Source organism: Tupaia chinensis, unplaced genomic scaffold (genome assembly GCF_000334495.1).
Source record: "Tupaia chinensis unplaced genomic scaffold, TupChi_1.0 Scaffold000270_2, whole genome shotgun sequence".
Lineage (NCBI taxonomy): Eukaryota > Metazoa > Chordata > Mammalia > Scandentia > Tupaiidae > Tupaia > Tupaia belangeri.
This window is the reverse complement of record NW_006159751.1, coordinates 3,756,613-3,778,105: the sequence shown is the minus strand read 5'-3', so window position 1 is coordinate 3,778,105 and position 21,493 is coordinate 3,756,613. Positions and strand designations below refer to the sequence as shown.

General features: G+C 41.5%; 1 protein-coding gene across 6 annotated transcripts in view; it reads right to left on the bottom strand.

Moving 5' to 3' along the window:
• The window catches only part of MAGI3 (membrane associated guanylate kinase, WW and PDZ domain containing 3), a 302,211-nt gene that overhangs the window by 5,671 nt on the left and 275,047 nt on the right, over window positions 1-21,493 (bottom strand). For 3 of the 6 annotated variants that reach the window (XM_006149615.3, XM_006149616.3, XM_014588238.2), the window contains exons 20-21: window positions 7,805-7,943; window positions 3,135-6,140 (exon numbers count right to left, since the gene is read on the bottom strand). In XM_006149615.3, coding sequence (XP_006149677.1) covers window positions 5,032-6,140; window positions 7,805-7,943 — 1,248 coding nt within the window. In that variant the 3' untranslated portion in view covers window positions 3,135-5,031. Of the gene's footprint in view, window positions 1-2,861; window positions 3,025-3,134; window positions 6,141-6,718; window positions 6,810-7,804; window positions 7,944-21,493 lie in introns of those variants that run through there. The other 3 variants (XM_006149618.3, XM_014588239.2, XM_014588240.2) reach the window with 3 other exon arrangements.

Genomic DNA, 21,493 nt, shown 5'->3' with positions numbered 1-21,493 from the left:
TCCAACCTTTTATAAAAGTCCTTTTATCCCCTTATATGAGGTCATCGGGGAAGTCATGACATATTTCCCTGTTTTACCATGCCAACATGTGTCACAGCTTTCCCAACAACCCAGTACTTCTTCAGGCTACATGCACAGTAGGATGAAGATGATGGGTCTCATGTAATAACTGTGTAGAACAAGTCACTGTACTGTGAATTAAGCCAGGGAAGCAGGACCAGGGAAGAGCTGCTGAATTTAATCTGTTTATTTGAAAAGCACAGAGAGAGTTTAGGCATCAGAGCATGCCGTGATGGTGTAAAGACTTGCTCTGACATATCCCTCGTGCTGCACTGGGGTGTCGCTTTGTAACAGGTGTCTCTGTTCATACCAGTGTTCCTTAAACACATCTTTGTAAAAGTCATTAGCCAGACTATCATACAGGTTAATTTAAATACTCCTTGCTTTCTTTAAACCCAACTTTCCTTGAATAATGGACATGTTATACATTAACTACATTAGAACAGCTTGAATTAACTACATTAGAACATCTCGTGATGAGAAAAAGGAAATAATCAGGGCCAGCAGGTGGCGTAGTGGTCACGACGCTGGACTCGCGCATGGCCGACCATTGTTCATGTGCCAGACCCGGTGGCTTGAAACTCACCCCAGCACGTGTACGTGCGTGCCCCAAGTCCCAAGAGGAGAATGGAGGAGAAGGGATTGTAGCATGGCCATCCTCCCTGGTTTCGCTTTCTCTTTGTCTCTCTGGCGAGCACCCAGACCCTATAGCAAAAATCCCTTAAAGAAAAAAGAAGAAATAATCAAGATAGTCTCAAGTAGAAATAAAGGAAATAGCTAAGCTATTTTTGTATATATATTTTAAAAAAGCCAAATTTTTTTCTGGGTCCAAGACTTCTGAAATAGGAGCGGACCCTATTCCAAAGCTGCTTGGTCTATAAAGAATGACGGTTAGACGACGAAATTATAGGGTCTTAGCCTTTGAATCTTGCTAGTGAGACAATGTAGTAGTACCCTAAATCTTTTTTGCTTATTGTGATAGTAAGAAAGAAAATACGTCCACAATGACAAAATGACTTTGCTGCTACGTTCTGCAGCCCTTACTATGACCCATATCGACTGTGGGGTCTGAGAACTAAGAATTTGAGTTTTTTTTTTTTTTTTACGTTTTGTTGTAGTGTGTATGCAAGAGAGAGAGAGAAAGTGAGCAGTCACCCCAGGCTTCTGGCCATCCCTGCGATCCCTTCTCCTCTCAAGACACTGGGCACGCATGGACGCACATGGTGATTTTCAAGCCACGGGGTCTGAGACTTGAACTGTGCTGTTGGCATGCTGACAGCCACAGTAACCTCAGCACCATTTGGTGACCCCAGAACTTGAGTTTTATTTTTATTTTATTATTTAGAGAGATTTTTGCTATAGGGTGCATGCACTCGTCAGAGAAAGACAGAAAGCTAGAAATCACTCCCTAGGGGGGATGGCCACATTGTAATCCCTTCTTCTCCATTCTCCTCTCGGGATTTTGGGCATGTACACACATGTGCCCAAGCTGCCAGGTCTGGGGCTCAAATTGTGGTCGGCTGTATGGCAGTCCAGCAGTGTAACCGTTATACCATCTGCTGGTCCCTTGAGTTTGAGTTTTAGTCTGAGTTTACGCAGTGGTATTTTTCTCCTCAAGAGTATTAAGTTAGCCATGATTTCAAAGTAAGTTTTAGGCATCATTCATACTGCGATAAATATAAATGGAATCAAAACACTTCATTTTAATAGTAAAAAAGTATTCATACTGCGATAAATATAAATGGAATCAAGCCAAAACACTTCATTTTAATAGTAAAAAAGTGGAAAAAAAAAAAAAAAGGCCTTTTAAAAATAACGTGGATTGCCATAATCTCAGGAAATAGATTTTCATTGGAACCAGCAGATGGCATAATGGTTACGTTGCTGGACTCCCATGTAGTTGACTGTGGTTTGAGTCCTGGACCTGGTGGCTTAGGCGTGCATGCCAAGCAAGTGTGCATGCGTGCCAAAAATCCCAAGAGGAGTCTGGAGGAGAAGGGATTGCAGTATGGCCATGCTCCTTGGGGGTGATTTTGTTTTCTGATTTGCTGTCTCTGTCAAGTGCATGTGCCCTATGGCAAAAACCCCTCTAAAAAAAAAGAATTAGATTTTTGTGGCCTTGTGGCAATTGAACTTATATACTTTACCATTCTGTCTGATCACGAGAGAGAATTACTGTCTTTCCAATAAGACAAAACTGTTCTCTGACAGTGTGAAAAAGGTTTTTTTTTCTTTTCTTTTCTTTTTTTTTTTTTTATAATCTGCCTTTTTTTTTCCCCCAGAGGTTTTTACTACAGGGTACGTGCGCTTGCCACAGAGAGAGAGAGACATAGAGACAGAAAGCGAGAAATCAAGGGGTGATTTCTCCTCCCTTCTCCTCCATTCTCCTCTCGGGATCTTGGGCACGCACGCACACGTGCCCGGCGTGAGTTTTAAGCCACCGGGTCCGGGACGTGAACCGCGGTCGACTACGTGGGAGTCCAGCGACATAGCCATTACGCTAACTGCTGGTTCCGAAAAAGGTTTTTTTTAAGGAACATTATTTATTTATTTTTTGGAATGGTTTTTGCCATAGGGCACGTGCGCTCGCCAGACAGAGACAGAGACAGAAAGTGAGAAATCACCCCCCAGGGGGGATGGTCACGCCGCAATCCCTTCTCCTCCATTCTCCTCTCGGGATCTTGGGCACGCACGCACACGTGCCCGGCGTGAGTTTAAGCCACCGGGTCCGGGACGTGAACCGCGGTCGACTACGTGGGAGTCCAGCGACATAGCCATTATGCTAACTGCTGGTCCCTAAGGAACATTATTTATGCAAATCTATTTTCTTTACAGTAAATGGTGAATAAACAGGTATAATATTTGTCTCAAACCAGTTTTAAGGTTAACACGCAGATAAAAGTACTCCATACAGATAAAGAGATCGTGTAAGAGTCTTGATTGTAGAACTTTGAATGTCTGTTACTTGGAGAGACAAAAAAAAATTTGATATTCAGATCATGATGAAAGTTAGCACCACAAATAGAAAGCAACATTAAACAAATCTGAAAGTAAAAGAAATTTCAGGCCTTGAATTTTTGTTTTTGTTTTTTTTTTAATATCTATATAAAAAATAACGAGCGATTTACAGATCTCTTTCTCTAATCAGAACCTCAAGTATATATAAAGGTACTGTACAATATATAAACATTTACAACCAGTACATCCATATTTTGCTCAGCATTCCAAGGCCACATTGCTAAGTCAGGATATAATCAGTACAGTGACAGGTTACTTAGAAAGGAAGAGCCACATCAGACTGACAACATATGACATTAAAGTTATGTCACAGTTAACAATAAAAATAGGATTTGTATCACTAATTGTGGACTAGAGGGAAAATAAATCATTTCTGTGGTACTAAATCCTTAGCATTTGTCAAGTCTCCTAATTTTGCTCTATTCAAGTAGTTACAATAGGTGGGTAAATATAGTTCTGGATGAAAAGGGGATTTCAGAAATCTCACTCTGGGAAGCATGTCTTATCTACAGGGGCTGATACAGTTGTTACATTAAAGAGTTTCACAGTCAGACTCTCAGAGGGAAGGACCTGGAACATAATGCGTTTCACAACAAGATGAATCCAGGGTGACAGAGTAAGTGTGTTCTAATACTCCATAAAATAGTTTTATTCTGAGAATGTGCCTTTATTTATAGATGCTACTGAATGCTGCTTCAGGGGACTAAAATTCCTGGACCTATTTTATGGAGTTAAAACTGTCTCCAGTTTCCAATAGACATCTTTAGACTTTTTGAAGACAACTCTGAAAATTTGTACAAGCTATGTAGATGTTTAGTTTTCCTTTCTTACTTTCAAGTAAGAAAGTTAATGTAGCTAAAAATGAAATAATCACAGCTTTTACTTGCCGAGCAGGCCTTTCACACGCTCTGCTTCCAGACCTGGACCTGTATACCTGCGGTACACCAGGTGAGCCGGTACTTTGGCAGTGGCCTGTGAAACTGGTTTCATGATGAAGTCCCTCACACAATCTGTATGATTTTGACTCTTTAAACACGTATTATGTATTGAAGACTAATGACTTTAGTAGTTGGTACAACCAAAATATTCCAGGAGTACGTAGTTGGTAGTTCTTTTTATGAAGAGCAGTTAAGTAGTGTTTTCACATGCTTCTTTGTGGTTTCATAATGACATAACTGAAACAGGGTCACCTGAGATGCTACAACTACATCGGGGCTGAGGAACGCCACAGGAGCTGAACTCTGTTGCTTAAAGGACTTCCTTGTTTTGAACATTCTTTTTGTAACTAATATCTTCAACAGTTTTTTGAAACATCCTACCTAGCCGAATCAAAATTTAAAAACATAAGAAAGCATCAATACTTGACTACATTTTTTTTGGTAAGTACTGAAGTTTCAGAGGTTTATGTTTTAACTGGGACATCACCGGTAGCTGTCGGTCAGGCAACTGCCATCTTTAATGATGAGTTAATCTGCTTCTGCAAGGACTCAAATATTTCTCTCTGTAATCATGCAACATGCTATTGAGAACATCAACTTCCAAGCCAAACCTAACTTTTTCATTACCGTGGAAATATCTGAATGAAAAGGGTAAAACAGACATGATACAGTAGATAACTTGGCACAAATACAAAGTGAGTTGTGACCACATGGTTAGCATCAACAGACGCCGTCAGTTCAGACACTCATGGAGACGAGCTGGGCAGCCTGAGCAGGGGTGTCCGATGAGCGCGAGGTGCAGCTCCTTCCTGAGCGCGGGCGGCCGGCCAGCCAGGGGGACAGTTAGTTCTTAGCAATCCTAAAGGCCCTTCATGCAGCCTAGGTAACTTGATGCTTAAGTTAAACTGTACTTATGTGTTTCAGGATTTCTGGGAAAAAAGAGGGTTGTTTTGTTGGAAAAATGGTGCTTGTTAGTAAGAAAAGGTTACAACTAGTGTTCATTTTATTCTGAAGGTCACAGTCGTTTCTCAGCCATACCAGCAGTGCTCGTGACTTTATTTGCGCTCGGCACCTTCCAGGGCCCAGGCATTATTGGTGTTTTCTTAACTGGAGAACTACTTTCAGGTCTGAACCTTCCACTCTCTCTGATCTTGTCAGCCACCTCGAGTTCCTTCCCTTCGTGGCCTTCTGTTTGGTTTGAAAGCATCTTCTCTTCAGGTTCCTTCTGCTTTTCTGTTCCTTGGACACTCTCTCCTATTTTATCTGTACTAGAACTTCTTTCTCCCATGGTTGCTTTCTTTCCTTTTTCATTTTCAGATATTACTCTACTCATCATGTTATTCATCTTTTTGGGCGGAAGGGACTTTTCATCCATTCTCTTGCCTTTTTTCTCTGGAGACCTTGTTCTGTGTTTTCCCAGCTGACCCTGTTTTGAGTCTTTCTTGATGACACTGGACTCTTCTTTTCCGTCCGCGACGTGCTCAGCACTGTCGCTAGCACAGCCCACTCCTCTTCGACTCTGACCCTCTAATGGTTTGGCTCCAGTGTTTGATGGGTCTTTGCTTCCTTCAGTTTTTGGCTGCTTCTTCGGGCTAGAAGATCGTCCTCTGCTTTTTCTGCAGTGGTTTTGCTCAGAATCTGTCCTTGTGCTGATCTGACGACTTCTATTCTCCCCCTTCTTAGGGCTGAGCGATCTCTCTCTGGGTCTTGTGCGGTCATTTTTTAGAGGGCTGAGAATTTTTTCTGAATGTTCCTCTGAGTATCGATTGGCTGACTTTTTGGGACTAGCAGATCTACCTCTTCGTGTGACACCATTTTCTATCTTTAACAGATTTTTCTTGTCGCCGTGCCCATGACTGTTGGGTAGGTCCCTCTTATTCACATTTTTCTGGAGAAGAGACTGATACTTTATCTCAGACTGCTTTTCATTTAAAGTGCTTTTCTTTTCAGGCACAATGTCCTTTAATTCTGCTTTTTCACATATCTGAACTCTCATTAAAGACTCTTCAATTGCTGGCACATGAGACTCTTCAAATATGGAAGCAGAATGTGAAGATGGGGGAAATGGTGACTGTTCATCATAAATCACATTTGAAGATGAAGGATTATTACTATCCCAATCACCTAAAAATGATTTGGGTGGAACATTATTAAATTTTAGAATTATAAATAGGGACAGTAAGTTTTGAACATTGATAGCATTTCAGTTCCACTGACTGCTTCAACAGCCTATTTTACACAGTCTGTTTGTTTACATATATCTGTAAAAGCAGGTGTTTAGAGACATCTGTTCTTATGAGAACAGTAGGTGGTTTATAAACATAAAATAACAGTATTTTTCCAATTATGTATAATTAGTGAGATAACAGATAATCCATATATTGTTTATTAATAAAGCCCAATAAGAAACAAGAAATAAATAATAAAATTAGACCAAATAACCTGGTCCAATGAAGTTATTGTCAATGGATATAGCTTAAGGATATGCCAACATCACGTTAATAAGGGAGGCCAAACTGTGGTACCGAAAATGAGGTTCATGGGCATTTGTAAATAATTTTTTTTTGCATTAATGCTGTCAAATTTAATGTCAAAGGAGACTGAAAAGTGCCAGAAGATAGAAATAGATGAATTTAATAGCATCATTTTTAATTTAAAAGAAAACAAAAGAAAGAAGTGATTTACAAGACATGCAAATTTACCAAGTCTTTTTAAGGAAAGACCAAGAAAAGCCCTGAAAGCCTTAATGCTGCTCAGGTTTCACGTAGGAGCACAGACCGGAAGGAGCCAAACCTGAAGAAGGAAGAGAAAAAGCCTAGGACTATGTGAAAAAAAAATCAGTGCAGTTAGCAAAGATGTCACCTGGAACATCTGATTTACAAGCAGATGGTGGAAGATAATACAGTCAGAGAATCGTAAGCTGGGAGGGGGCTGTAGGAAGTTCCGGCTACACTCATCTCTCATCCCTCAAAACTGCTGTGGGAGTTGGGGGGCAGTGGGGAAAACTAGAGGAGATAAGTACCAAGTGTGGTGCTGCCTTTAACTCTTCCATTGCGCACTCAATTAGAAATAGTGATTTAAAAAAACTACTGTGAGACTTTAAAAACACAAAACCAAGGAAGTTTCTGATCAGCACAGGCTTGTGGATATAGCCTCAGGTCCAACTCACTGTCTCCAGGTAGGGCTACAGAAACATTTTTTTTTTTAGGTTTTTGCCATTGGGCATGTGCCCTTGCTGGAGAGAGAGAGAGACAGAGACACAATGCAGGGAAAGTGAGAAATCACCCCCCGGGGGGATGGCCACACCACAGTCCCTTCTCCTCCTGGGATTTTAGGTGCACACACAACCTGTTTATAAAAAGTGACTGGAAAAGCCTGAAGTTCTTATGTTACTTCATTACAATATAAACTTAAGGAAATAAATAACATTTCTTGGTAATGTGGAATTAGCCAAGGAGGGGGAAAAGCTGGGATATTCTGAAATGACGTAACATGTTTTTCATGACATTTAAATAATTTGTCTCTAAAGTCCTTGTTTTTTATGGGCATAGTTCTCAAGTAAAGTACATATTTGCAGGTGAAATAAATTTAAAATATATTCTATTCCAACAAAAGTCCTGCTCAGTTGCCTGTCTTATATTTCTTTATAACAACTCTGCCACGTGGGTGATTCTAGTGTTCACATTTGAGTAAGCCAGTAAAATATCTACACTCTCCAAATGGCACTGCTTTTCCTTCTGTCCTCTCCCCAACACAACTTTGCCACTACAAGTGGGTACTTTACTTACCATGGTCCGGTATCAAGCCAGTTCCTGGCCTCAAAAGAAGAAGAACTTTATTTCCTCCGGCCTGAATGAGCTCAATTGCTCGAGTATGTGTGATGCCTTGTGTAGGTTCCCCATTGATTTCAACAATCTGGTCACCGACCTGGACAGGGAACATTCACAGGAATGACATGAGGTTCAGTTCTGCTTTTGTCAACTCCAGAGCCATGCAGCCTGGTTAAGTGACTGCATTTAACTCATACCCTGTGTTGTCGTGCTAGAACTGAGTGGAGAGAGCATGGCAACGGGAAGAGACGTTCAGTTTTACTTACTCTTGGGGGTCAGCAGTTGGCGTAATGGCTATGTCGCTGGACTCCCATGTAGTAGACCGCGGTTTGCGTCCCGGACCCGGTGGCTTAAACTCACACCGGGCGCGTGCGCGTGCGTGCCCAAGATCCCGAGAGGAGAATGGAGGAGAAGGGATTGCAGCGTGGCCATCCCCACCTGGGGGGTGATTTCTTGCTTTCTGTCTCTCTGTCTCTCTCTGGTGAGCACATGCGCCCTATAGCAAAAACCTCTCCAAAAAAAAAAAAAAAAACCAACAAAGTTTTACTTACTCTCTAAAAATCCTATTTGGGAAAGCTTTATGTGCTCCCAAGTCATTTGTACACCTTGAAATCAAGAATCAAATTTTGAGTCTTCCCTGAAAAAGGAGGTGAAGTGCTGAAGTTCTACAGGCGTCCAGCTGATATTACTGAGTGGCGTCTGATCAGCCTGTGAAGGGTATGTGCAAAGTCGAACTGAATCTTTAATTCCTGAAATCTGGGCAGATGGCTCCTCAGCTTTGAAGCCTTTCCCAGCCTCAGAGAGAACTGCCCCCTCCTTGCAGCGCCGTTATACTCTGCACATGTATAAAGCATTAGATGACTTATAGAATTCAAGCTGAAAATAAAGCGCGGGGAGTAGATACATATGGACACCTACTGAAAGCCAGTAAGTAGCTCCCACTTAATGAATTTAGTGGACAGTCATTTCCCTGGAAAACAAACATGAAACTAGGAATCAGAGTAAGATGCCCTAGTCTCATTGCTATTTACTAGAAACGTCTAGGTTTTTTTTTTGTTAAAGTACAAGGGAAAATATGAAAGTATAACTTTTGCAAAGGATCTGACTAAAGATAATGATAGTGTGTTTTAAAAAATCTGTTTCAAAGTGATGTATAATGGAAGGGTATGAGCTTTAAAACAGAAAAGCTAAACAACAGAATATTCCTGAAATTCCAAGAAGCAATTATTCCAAATATTTATGAGCTTACTAAAAATCGCAGAAGTAGGACAACAGAAGGGGGCGGTAATTGTTCAACCGAGGTCAGTGGGACAGGGCTCTTACAGACACAGCGTAGTGCAGGGGCGAAGAGGCTTCACGTCCCGGCCCCACCTCTCCCTAGCTGAACAGTCCCCTTTCCTCAGTCCCCTATCCTATTAAATGTGGATAATATTAGTATCTACCTCCTGGTGGTTGGGAGGATTTAATGAGGTAAGACAACATTACATACTAAGTACCAGTTAATATTAGTTTTCGATTTTTTTTTTTAGAGGTTTTATGCTATAGGGCGCGTGCGCTCGCCAGACAGACATAGAGAGACATAGAGACAGAAAGTGAGAAATCACCCCCCAGGGGGGATGGCCACGCCGCAATCCCTTCTCCTCCATTCTCCTCTCGGGATCTTGGGCACGCACGCACACGCACCCGGCGTGAGTTTTAAGCCACCGGGTCCGGGACGTGAACCGCGGTCGACTACGTGGGAGTCCAGCGACATAGCCATTACGTTAACTGCTGGTTCCCAGTTTTCGAATTTTTTAAAAATTAATTTTACTATTCTTTTAATTTGCTAGAGGGTACATATTCTTACTAGAGAAAGAGACAGAGAGTGAGAAAGCAAGCTGCCAGGCCCAGGACTCAAACTGCAGTCGGCCATGTGAAAGTCCAGCACCTTAACCTCCATGCTACCTGCTGGCCCAGTTTTCAAGTTAAAGTGCATCATTAGTATGAAGATTTAACTGTAGACTGCACCCCGGTCTATAGGACACAGAACATTTCAAACTATGGAAAGAATATATTAAAAAAAAAAAAAAGCTAACCAAAGTATGACAATAGCAAAGCTAACAGGGTGGGCCATTGGGGGCACTGCAGAAACAGTTCTCTGAGGTGCTGGACCCACGTGGACAGGTCCCAGGTTTGCACCTCGCAGATTCCCCATGTGCCAAGAGCACATGCACATCTCTGACCAGGGTGGCTGAGGCTGGGGTGCATCTTAGCATGAAGAGGATCCCATTGAAGTTGCCTACACGGTCCTCTCTTTCTCCCTTTCTCTCTGAGGAAATAAACTTTTAAAAAAGGTAATAGGATGGAGAAAAGTAATAAAGTTGATATTTTTTTAAAAAGCGTCACTATACAGAATATATAGGTGAAACAAAAGCAACGCCTAGATTTCCCATAAGTGGTGAAGAGTCATGTGGATGAGGAAATACTGATACTCTGCACTGCCTGTATGATCCTGCCGCACAGGAATGAAACTTTAAGCAGACAGAACTTGGAGCACATTTTGGATAAATCGTGTAAAACATGACTGAGGTTATAGCCAATGTCAATCCCATCCTTTGGCTTAAACTCTCCGAAACTGTACATTTCTTGTAACGCCGTCAATAAGCTGCAAATAAAACTTGTAGTTGAACAGATTTGCCACCAGGTGTCATTTTTGTTTCACTTTAAATTAGGGTGAGCAAGAAGGGAGCCATGGCTTTAAGTAATTTGTAGTAGACAAGCCCTCGGAGGGGGGAAAGGTTCTTGGCTACGTGCCCCACACAGAACTACAGACGAGGGTGGAAAGGTGTCCCTGAGGCCGGCTGCCAGGCAGGCAGGGCACTGCTCTGCAGGCGACCGTGGGAGACCAGCGTGACAGCGCACTGCAGCAGCGCTGCCTGGACCCACGCAAGTGGGAGGCTGAAGGCGTTCACAGAATGGGGAAGACATCTTCAGATAAATAAAGTAAATATTTTGGCTCAATTTTGTAGTAGCTATAGGGGAGAGAAGATAGGAAAGAACTGAGAAATGAAGGGGAGAAAAAAATGAAGTAGAAACAAAGGAAGAGAAGTTGGAAGAAGACAGAAAAAAATGTTTCTTTAAAAAAAGTTACTAGTGGTGGCCCGGGCTGGGGTGGGCACCTCTGCGATGCCACTGCAGGTAGGGGTGGCGAGTCTGCCGGCCAGGTCCTGGTCCGAGCCCACTCGCCGCTGGAGGAAGAGCCAGACCATTCTGACTCTTTGGTTAAGTTGGATCCCAGGGCCATCTGTATGTTCAGCAGAGAGCTGGCAGGGACCTCCCCAAAGGATGGCTCCGGCTCCATCAGTTCTGATGAGGCCAGCACTTGTCACCCTTGGTCTTGAGGCACACAGGTAACAGGGCTACCTGTCTGACACGTTGTGATGGAGCCACCACCAAAGCCAAGGTCCCCTTGTTATGAACTCCATCAAATCCTTTCTTACCACACTCAGTGTGGAAGGCTGGAAGTGCCTCTGAGAGGCTTCAGTGACATCAGGCAGTTGTCACAAAAACTTAGTAACTTCTTAGAAGATATGACAGACTAGAAGGGGACGTTCATTTAGAGACAGTGTGTGACAGAATTAAATGACTGTGAAGAAAACGAAAACCGCTTCCCAGTAATCCATGGAAGTGTAGTCAACATTAAAACTGCAGAGATAGGGCCTGTGGGTGGCGTGGTGGTGAAGGCGCTGGACTCCCACATGGCCGACCTTGGCTCCTCCTGGAGAGGGTTTGAAACTCATGCCCAGCACATGTGTGAGTGAGCCCGAAATCCTAGGACGAGAATGGAGAGGATTGCAGCGTGGCCCTCACTGGGGAGGGAGAAAGGGGGGCTACACGGAAGGTTATTGAACTTCATTAAATTATTAAGCCACACTACGTGCTTCCCAATGGATCGATCTAAATGAACAGAGGCCAAGGCCCGACAGGATGATCACTGACTCAGAGGCCAGCACAGCTGGGCCGCATGGTGGGTTTCACAGGCTGAGTGATCTCAGCGAGTGGCTCAGTTTCCTGAGCCTTGGTTTTAAATGGGTACGTGGGGATAAAATGCTGTCTATCTCAGAGTTTTTAGGAAAACACAAGTGCCTAGAAAAATAAATACATTTTATTTACTTGCCTGGAAGACAGCAGACAATCTTTCTAAAATCTGATTCTGCTCTATGCCAAGTGGGGCTGCCGGGACACTGTTCCCTGACCCGAGCCTTTTCCCTCAGCTATTTCTTATATTCTTAGCCCAGACAGAGCATGATCTTTTCTCCTCTCTAAGTGAGATTTAAGGGCTAACTTTATCATTTTTTTAAATTATTATTTTTTAGTGTTTGCTATGGGGCCCGCGCACTTACACAAGAGAGATGGGAGGGGGTGGTGAGAAATCACTCCCAGGGGCCATGGCCATTCTGCAATTCCTTCTTCATTTTCCTCTCAGGATTTTGGAATTCTGGACACACACACACAATTTTCCAAGCAGCCAAATCTAGAACTTGAACCACGTACTCAGCCATGTAGGATCCAGTGGCCTTAACCACTAGACCACCTGGCTGACCTAAGGACCAGCTTTAAGACTTACATGGGCGCAAGCAGGTGGCATGGTGGTTAAAAGCGCTGGATTCCCACATGGCTGACCAGGGTTCAAGTCCTGGACCTGGTGGCTTGTTTTCTCACTTTCTTTCTCTCTCACTCTGTTCCTCTCTGGTCAAATTAAAAATAAATAAATAAATAAATAAATAAATAAAGTGAAATAAAATAATTCTTTATAAAAAAAGACTCACTAAATTTATAGATCCTCTCTGACTCTACATCTTTCCATCTACACTTTAAGTAAACATCTTCTTGGTTTCAGAGTTACACCATTACGTTGTTGCTAATTACTTCATATATCCTCAGTCCTTCCTGTCTTCCCAGTAATAAATTCTGGGGGCTAATCTTTGTTTTTCTTTTTTTGGAGAGGTTTTCACTATAGGGTGCGTGCGCTCGCCAGACAGAGACATAGAGACAGAAAGCGAGAAATCACCCCCCAGGGGGGATGGTCACGCCGCAATCCCTTCTCCTCCATTCTCCTCTCGGGATCTTGGGCACGCACGCACACGCGCCTGGAGTGAGTTTTAAGCCACCGGGTCTGGGACGCGAACCACGGTTGACTACGTGGGAGTCTAGTAACATAGCCATTACGCTAACTGCTGGTTCCCCTGGGGGCTAACCTTAAAATATTACAAAAAAATGATCTAAGTATCTTGTTGTATGCAACGCACTGATGATCTTTACTAAGTCAAGCTTTTGATAGCTTGGTAGCTATAAAGAGGACTCTTCTGAAAAGCTAACTTAATTTCTTATACTTTAGACCTGGGCTTTTTAGTAATTAGCTTTTATGCTTTTGTCTCCAGATTTCAGAGATTATTTTTGGGATTAAAGTTGATTTAATCACAGGATTCTAAAGTTTCTGCTCATTTATAAGGAATGACATTTAAGAACTAGACTTTGCTTTAAGCCTGTTTGCATCTTACTTTGGTGGGATTAGTGGATCTGAGGGTTATATTTGGAACTAACAATTTAAAAATAATCATATTGTAACTTATCATTTAATTGGATTTTGTGATGCTGTATACATTCAAACTTTTTTAATAATTACTTTATTTAACTTTATTATTATTATTATTATTATTATTATTATTTTCCAGTTTGATCAGACAGAGAGAGAAAGTGAAAGAATGAGAGAGAGAGAAAGCGAGAAAGCAAGTCACCAGGTCCAGGACTTGAACCCTGGTCAGCCATGTGGGAATCCAGCACTTTTAACCACCATGCCACCTGCCGGTCCCTACATTCAAGGATCGGGGGGAGGGAAGGCACAGATTAGAAGTACCCAACAGTTTAAGAGAGAAATAGGGAGGGCGGGAAAAACAAGAATCAGGAATAAGTATGCTATCTATAACAGGGTACCAAAAGGCCCTCATTAGGTCTTTGAGAAGTTGGGGGCCAATAGGTCAAATGTTAAGGCATTTGACTCCCACATGTCGACTGCAGTCGGAGTCCCAGACCTGTTGGCTTGAGAATCACGTGTGTGTGTGTGTGTGTGTGTGTGTTTGTGCGCACATGCCCAGAATCCTGAGGGGTTAATGGAGGAGAAGGGAGTGCAGCATGGCCCTCCCCAAGGGAAAGATTTCTCACTTCCCCCCTCTGTCCCTCTCCAGCATATGACCTTTCTCAGCCAATCTGAGAAAACATGGCGTGACCTTTAGATGCATGCAGAAATGCGCTTCCCTGAGCTGCTGAGCAATGGCTATTGAGGGCGTTTACATAGGAAAGCGCTATCTGCCTGTTGTTAACCCAGACATTCAATACTGCAGGGCGGTATGAGGCTAAAGGAAGCTACATGTGTTTCTCAGATTTTGCCCCAAAAAGATCAGAGACATTACATGGCACAGTCATTTCCGCATCTTCAGACAGTGTACATCCCCAAACAACTGCCATTGCATTCCGTTTCCTCTTTCCCCATTTTCTGCCTTGCAAAGAAGAAACCTGAGGCCAGTTTGAGGTCACAACTTCTCCATCGGAGGAGCTGGGCCCACAGGATCCTCGCTTTTCTATACTTGTGTGTCTTTCTGTGTTTGTTACTGCATTTATATTTAATTCACAGCTTTCCCCACTCAGAAAAACATGTTCAGCCGAGCAGGACCCGGCAATGACCTATGGCAAAAACCTAAAAAACAAACCAATCAACCTTCAAGAAGTTCACCGGGGCCAAGTATTTAACATATGGATTTGCATTCTGCAGATGAGGAAACTGAGATTCAGAGACATTACCTAGCAGACTGAGGGTTTGATCCTTATTCTCTCTGATTTCCAAACTCATGTCTCTGCTGTCTCTACAAGAAAGTGGACTGATGCTAGATCCAGCTCTTGGTTAGTTGTACCAAAAGCCTTTGCCATTGGTCCTCCTCGTCATACACACTGCAGCTCTGCTTCTGAGGCTCTGCCTTCCCATCCATCCTGTTTTTCTTTATGGACCTTAATCAGAATTCTGCCTGCGCCCACTGCTCTCCAAATCTCCTTTAATGATCTCATCACCATGAAGGTCAATCATCACCCTCACTCTTCTCCCTTCCCCCCATTTGGACTTGTGCACAGGAAGCCATGAGGGGTGCAAACAATACATGTTTATGAAATCTGTAATAGGAGTGAAGTAGTGATATGAAAAATTCAAAACTGCAACCATCCAGAAGCCTGCTCTCCTTCCCTCCCTCCCTCCTTCCTCCCTCCCTCCTTCTTTCCTTCCTTCCTTCCTCTCTCTCTCTCTTTCTCTCTTTTGCCACAGGGTACGTGTGCTCCCCGGAAAGAAACAGATAAAGAGACAGAGAGAGGGAAAGTAAGAAATTACCCCCTGGGATGATGGCCACATCACAATCCCTTCTCCATTCTTTTTTAGGGATTTTGGGCATGCACACACATACACCCAGCATGATTTTCAGGTTGCCAGATCTGGGACTCAAACCATGATCAGCCATGTGGGAATCCAGTGTTGTAACCACTATACCACCTGCTGGTCTCAGCCTTTTCTTTCTTCAAGAATTATTTATTTAATTTCATTTATCACTATTTTTCTTTTTTTTTTCTTTTCTTTTTTTTTTTTTTTTGAGAGGTTTTTGCTATAGGGTGTGTGTGCTTTCCAGAAAGCCAGAGAGAGACAGAGAGAGAGAAAGTGAGAAATCACCCCCCCACGGGGGATGGCCACACCACAATCCCTTCTCCTCTATTCTCCTCTCAGGATACTGGGCACGCATGCACATGCACCCGGCGTGAGTTTAAGCCACCAGGACTTGAACCATGGTTGACTACATGGGAGTCCAGTGACATAGCCATTACGCCAACTGCTGGTCCCGACTATTATTATTTTTTTGCTATAAGGCCCATGCACTCACTGGAGAGACAGAAAGCCACCAGGTCAAACCATGGTTGGTCATGTTAGAGTCCAGCGCTCTAACCACCGTTATTACCTGTGGGCCTCAGCCTTGCCTTTTCTTCACAAGGACCATATTCTCAAAGATCAGGTTATAAGACTGTAGTTTTGCAATACATACTTTCTGGTTTATGAATTCCTACTTACATTTAATAATTGCACATCTTTATAGTGTACAAAATGGTTCTTCAAAGCATGCATACAGTGCATTACAATCAAAGATATTACCAGGCACATAATTTTCAAAAGATTACATTCTTTTTTAAAAAAAGAATTATTTCTTTATTTAATTTCATTTGCTATTATTATTTTTTAATTTGACCAGACAGAAACAGAGAGAGAGAGAAAGGGAAAGCGGGAAAGCAAGCCGCCAGGTCCAGGACTTGAACCGCAATCGCCCATGTGTGAATCCAGCATCCTTAACCACCTTGCCACCTGCCAGCTCCCTCTTTCTTTCTTTTTAAGAAAGATTTTTGTTATAGGGCATGTGTGCTTGCCGGAGAGACAGAGAGAGAAAGCAGGGGTATGGCTGCGTCAGAATCCTTTCTCCTCCATTCTCTTCTCGGGATCTTGGGCATGTAAACACACACTCCTGGTGTGGGTTTCACGTCGCCTGGTCCAGGACTTAAACCACAGTCAACTACATGGGAGTCCAGCAATATAATCATTATGCCACCTGCTGGTTCTGAACTTTACAGTCTGATTTGTTGACTATTTTCCCCTGAGCCACTCCCTACTATCCACTCCCCTCCTATAGAGTCTTTGGTATCTATACTTGCTCTCCCCACTATTATATCTTTGAATCTCTCTATTTCTGCCATAGATGAAGACATTCGGAATATACTGAGTGGGAACACACAATGTTTGAATTTCATAGTCTGGCTTGTTTCACTTAGCATTAAGTCCTTTCTATTCATCCACTTTATATCAAATGACAGGGTCTCACTGTTTTTTATGGCTGAGTAGTATTCCATAGTGTATATGTGCCACACTTTTTTGATCCAGTCATGAGTTCTTGGGCACTTACGCTGAGTCTCTGTCTTAGCAATTGTTAATAATGCTGACATAAATATGGATGTGCAGGGGTCTTAAAATTTGTTATTATTTCTTAACTTGACCAGAGAGACACAGAGTGGGAGAGAGGGAAAGTGAGAAAGCAAGCCCCCAGGTCTGGGACTCAGATCATGGTTGGCAATGTGGGAGTCCAGTGCCTTAACCACCATGTCACCTGCTGGCTCCAGTTTTTCTATTTTTGTGAAGAGTGTGACTGGTAATTTGATCATAATTACACTGAATTTGTAAATTAATTTGGTTAGAACTGACATTTTGATTATATCGATTTTTCCAATCCAAGAACATGGGATGTCTTTCCACTTTGGGGGGTTATCAGACTCAATTTCTTTTTTTTCAGTTTTTCATATTTTCCTGCTAAAGATTTTTATCTTTTTCATTAGGCTTACTCCTAAGTATTTTATTTTATTTGAGAGATTTTTGCTATAGGGCATGCACACTTGCTGTAGAGATAGAGACAGAGAGACAGAAACTGAGAAATCATCCCCTAAGGGATAGCCATACTGCATCTCCATTCTTGTCTTGGGATTTGGGGCATGCATGCACACACACCCAGTGTGAGTTTAAAGCCACTGGGTTGGGTATTCAAACCATAGTCAACTACATGGGAGTCCAGCGATGTAACCATTATACCATCTGTTGGTCCTGGTATTTTATTTTTGTGTGTGTGGCTATTGTAAATGGGATTTTATTTTTGTGTCTGTGTTTATTGTAAATGGGAGTTTTGTGTGTGTGTGTGTGTGTGTGTGGCTATTGTAAATGGGACTGCCACTTTCAATTCTCCCTCAGTCTGTTCATTGTTGGTTTATAAAATGCTGTAGATTTTTGTATACTGATTTTGTATCCTACCACTTGACCAAATTCATCTATCACTTCTAGAAGTTTTTTCATAGATTCTTTTGGATTTTCTATGTATATAATCATATCATCTGTGAATAGGGACAATTTCACTTCTTTACTATTTGAATATCTTTTATTTTACTCTCTTGTCTGATTACATTGGCTAGGATTTCCAGTACTATGTGGAAAAGGGGAGGAGAAAGCTGATAGCCTGTCTTGTTAGTTTTTCATGGAAAAGCTTCCAGCTTTTCCTCATTCAATATGACATTAGCTATAGGTTTGTAATACACAGATGTTATTGTGCTGGAAAATGTCCCTTCTATATCTATTTTGCTAAGAGTCTTAATCATGAAGGAATGTTATTAAATGCTTTTTCTGTATCAACTCATATGATCACAGTTTTTTAATCTTCCCTTCTGTTAATGCGATGTATTATGTTGTCTTCCATATGTTGAACCACCCTTCCATCCCTGGAATAAAGCCTACTCGATCATGGTGTATAATCTTTTTAATGTGCTGTTGGATTCAATTTCCTGGTATCTTTTTGAGGATTTTTGCAACCGTATTCATGGATATCAGTCCACGATGTTCTTTTTGTTGTCATGTCCTAGTCTGTTTTTGGTATCAAGTTGATGGAGGCTTCACAGAATAAATTTGGAAGAGTTCCTTCCTTTTGGATCTTTAGAAATAGCTTGAGATGGGTTAGCTTTTCTTTAAAAGTTTTGTAGAATCCAAGAGTGAAGCTGTTGGGATCTGGGCTTTTCTCAGTTGGGAGACTATTTATTACTATTCAATTTCATTGCTTGTTATTGGTCTGTTCTGGCTTCCTTTTCTTCCTGGTTCAATGTAGGTAAACTGTATGTGTCCAGAAATTTGTCCATGTCATCTAGGTGTTCTTGTTGGTTGGCATATAGTTACTCATAGTATTCTCTCATGATCTTTTGTATTTCTGTTACATCTGTTGTAATATTGCCTGCTTCATTACTAATTTTATTGATCTGGTTCCTTTCCCTGTTTTTATTAGTCTAGCTAACAGTTTGCCAGTTTTGTTTATCCTGTCCAGAAACCCACTTTTTGTTTCATTAATTTTTTGTATAGTTCTTTTTTATTCTCCATTTCATTTATTTCTGTTCTAATCTTCATTATGTATTTTCTTCTGGTTGTTTTGTTGCTGCTGTTGTTTCTCCAGTTCCGTTAGATGTGTTATTTGCCACCTTTCTATTTTTTTCTTGTGAGCACTAGTTGTTATAAACTTCCCTTTTATGACTGCATTCACTGCGTCTCAGAGACTGCGGAGGGTCATGTGTTCATTATCAGTTTCAATAAATCTTTTTATTTCAGTCTAAATGTCTTCAGAAGCTTTGAAGTCATTCAAGAATAGATTATTTAGTTTCCATGTTTTTGTTTTGTATTTTCAAAGGCTCTTTCTGTTGTTGATTTCAAGTTTAATTCCAGTGTGTTTGGCACAGATGCTAACATAGTTCTTACATGTTTAAATTTGTGAAGGCCTGTTTTGTGCTGTATTACGTGGGTCCCTGTGGGAATGAGAAAAATGTGTATTTTGTGGTTGTTCGGTGCAATGTTCTATAAATGTCTGTCAGGTCCATTTGGTTTATGGTATCTTTAGCTCCTGTGTTTCTTTCTTTTTTTTTGGTCTGGATGACCTGTCTGGTGGTGACAATGGGATGGTGAAGTACCTAATAATAGTGTGTTGCTGATTTAATCCTTGGAGGAGTATATAGTATCCTCCTTTGTCTCTTTTTACAGTTTTTATCTTGAAGTCTATTTTGTAAGTATAACAACTCCAGCCTTTTTTGGTTTCTGTTCAAATGAAATGACTTTTACTAAGCCCTTCACTTTCAGTCTCTGAATTTCTTTATCAGTGAGACATGTTTCTTGTAAGCAGCATATAGACCAGAGTTTGTTTTCTTTTTAAAATCCGTTCAGCCATTCTGTATCTTTTAACTGGAGCATTGAATGCATAGACATTCCATGTTATTATCAATATTTGTGGACTTATTCTGCCATTTTGTTAGTTATTTTCTTAGTTGTTTTATGTTCTCTTATTTCTATCTCTTTCATTCTCCCTGATGTAGTATTGCCTTAAGTATTTTTTTAGGAGTTGGTTTAGTGATGATAAATTTTTTCTTTTGTTGATCTGAGAATTATTTTATTCTTCCTTCCCATTTATTTGCAGAATAATCTTGCTGAATGTAGCATTCTAGTTTTGTTGTTGTTTTTTTCATTCAGAGGTTTAAATATATCTTCCTATTCTTCTTTTTTTTTTAAAGAGAGACTTTTGCTGCAAGGCATGTGTGCTCACTGGAGAGAGAGAAAAAAACAAGAGAGACAAAAAGCGAGAAATCATCCCCCCCAGGGGGGATGGCCATGCCACAATCCCATCTCCTCCATTTTCCTCTTGGGATTCTAGGAATGCATGCACATGCACCCAGCATGAGTTTCGGGTGGCTGGGTCCAGGACTCAAACTGTGGTTGATCATGCCAGAGTCCAGCAACATAACCATTATGCCATCTGCTGGTCCCTGTCTTCTCATTCTTCCCTTGCCTGCATTGTTTCAGTTAAGAAGTCTGAGGTTAGTCTGATGGGGTAACCTTTGTAAGTAACTTGACTTTCACCATTTTTATAATATTGTCTTTGTCTCTGATTTTTACCAGTTTGGTTACTTTGTACTTGGAGAGGATCTTCTTATGTTGAATCTACTTGGTGTTCTTTGTACTTCCTGGATCTGGATGTCTCGGTGTCTCTCTAGAATCGGAAATTTTTCATATAGTATTTGATGGAAGGAATTTTCTATGACTTTAACTATCTCTTCATTTTCTGGAATAACCATTATGTGACTATTTGGCCACTAATGGTGCCTAGAATTTCCCATATGTTGTCCTCATTTGTTTTTCTATTTTTTCATTATTTCTGGTGGCGTGTACTAAATTGGAAGTTTTGTCTTTAAGGTCAGAGATTCTTTCTTCTGCATGGTCTAATCTGCTGCTAATACTTTTTAGAGAGATTTTGATTTCCTGTATTGTATTTTTCATCTCTGGAAGTTCTGTTTGATTCTTTATTAAAGTCTCTCTTTCTCTCTCTCTTTAAATTTGTTCTAGAGCACTTGCACTTGTCAGAGAAAGACAGAGAGGGAAACTGAGAAAGCACTCCCCAGGGCGATGGCCATGATGCAATCCCTTCTCCTCCATTATCCTCCTGGGATTTGGGGCATGCATATGTACCTGACGTGTTTTTCAATGCACTGGGTGTGGGACTCAAACTATGCAGTCAGCCGTGTGGGATCTGCTGCTTCAGTCACCATGCCACTGGCTGGCTCAATGATGTCTATCTCTGTATGACATTCCTCTTTCATGTTGGATGATTTTCTCATCTCCTGGAATTGCTCATCCATTTTTTTCTTGTGTCTCACTGAGTTTGTTATGACGATTATTCTGAATTCTTTTCCCACATTTCTGTGATTTCTTGTCTTTATTGTTGGTGAGGTGTTATTGGGGGAGAGGTAATTCCTTGTTTTCTCATGTTTCTTGTGTCTCCGTGTTGGTTTTACGTATCTTGTAAAATATTAACTTCTTCCTAATATTTGGAGTAGGTTTTGAAGTGCCAATGGGTAAGAACAACCTTACGTCCCATATGTGTCCCTGCAAAGTGGTTCAGAAGGGGCCAGTGAGAAGCCACACCTTCCAGATCCGAGCAGGCTTGCACAGCCTGTATGTGAGACGGCTTA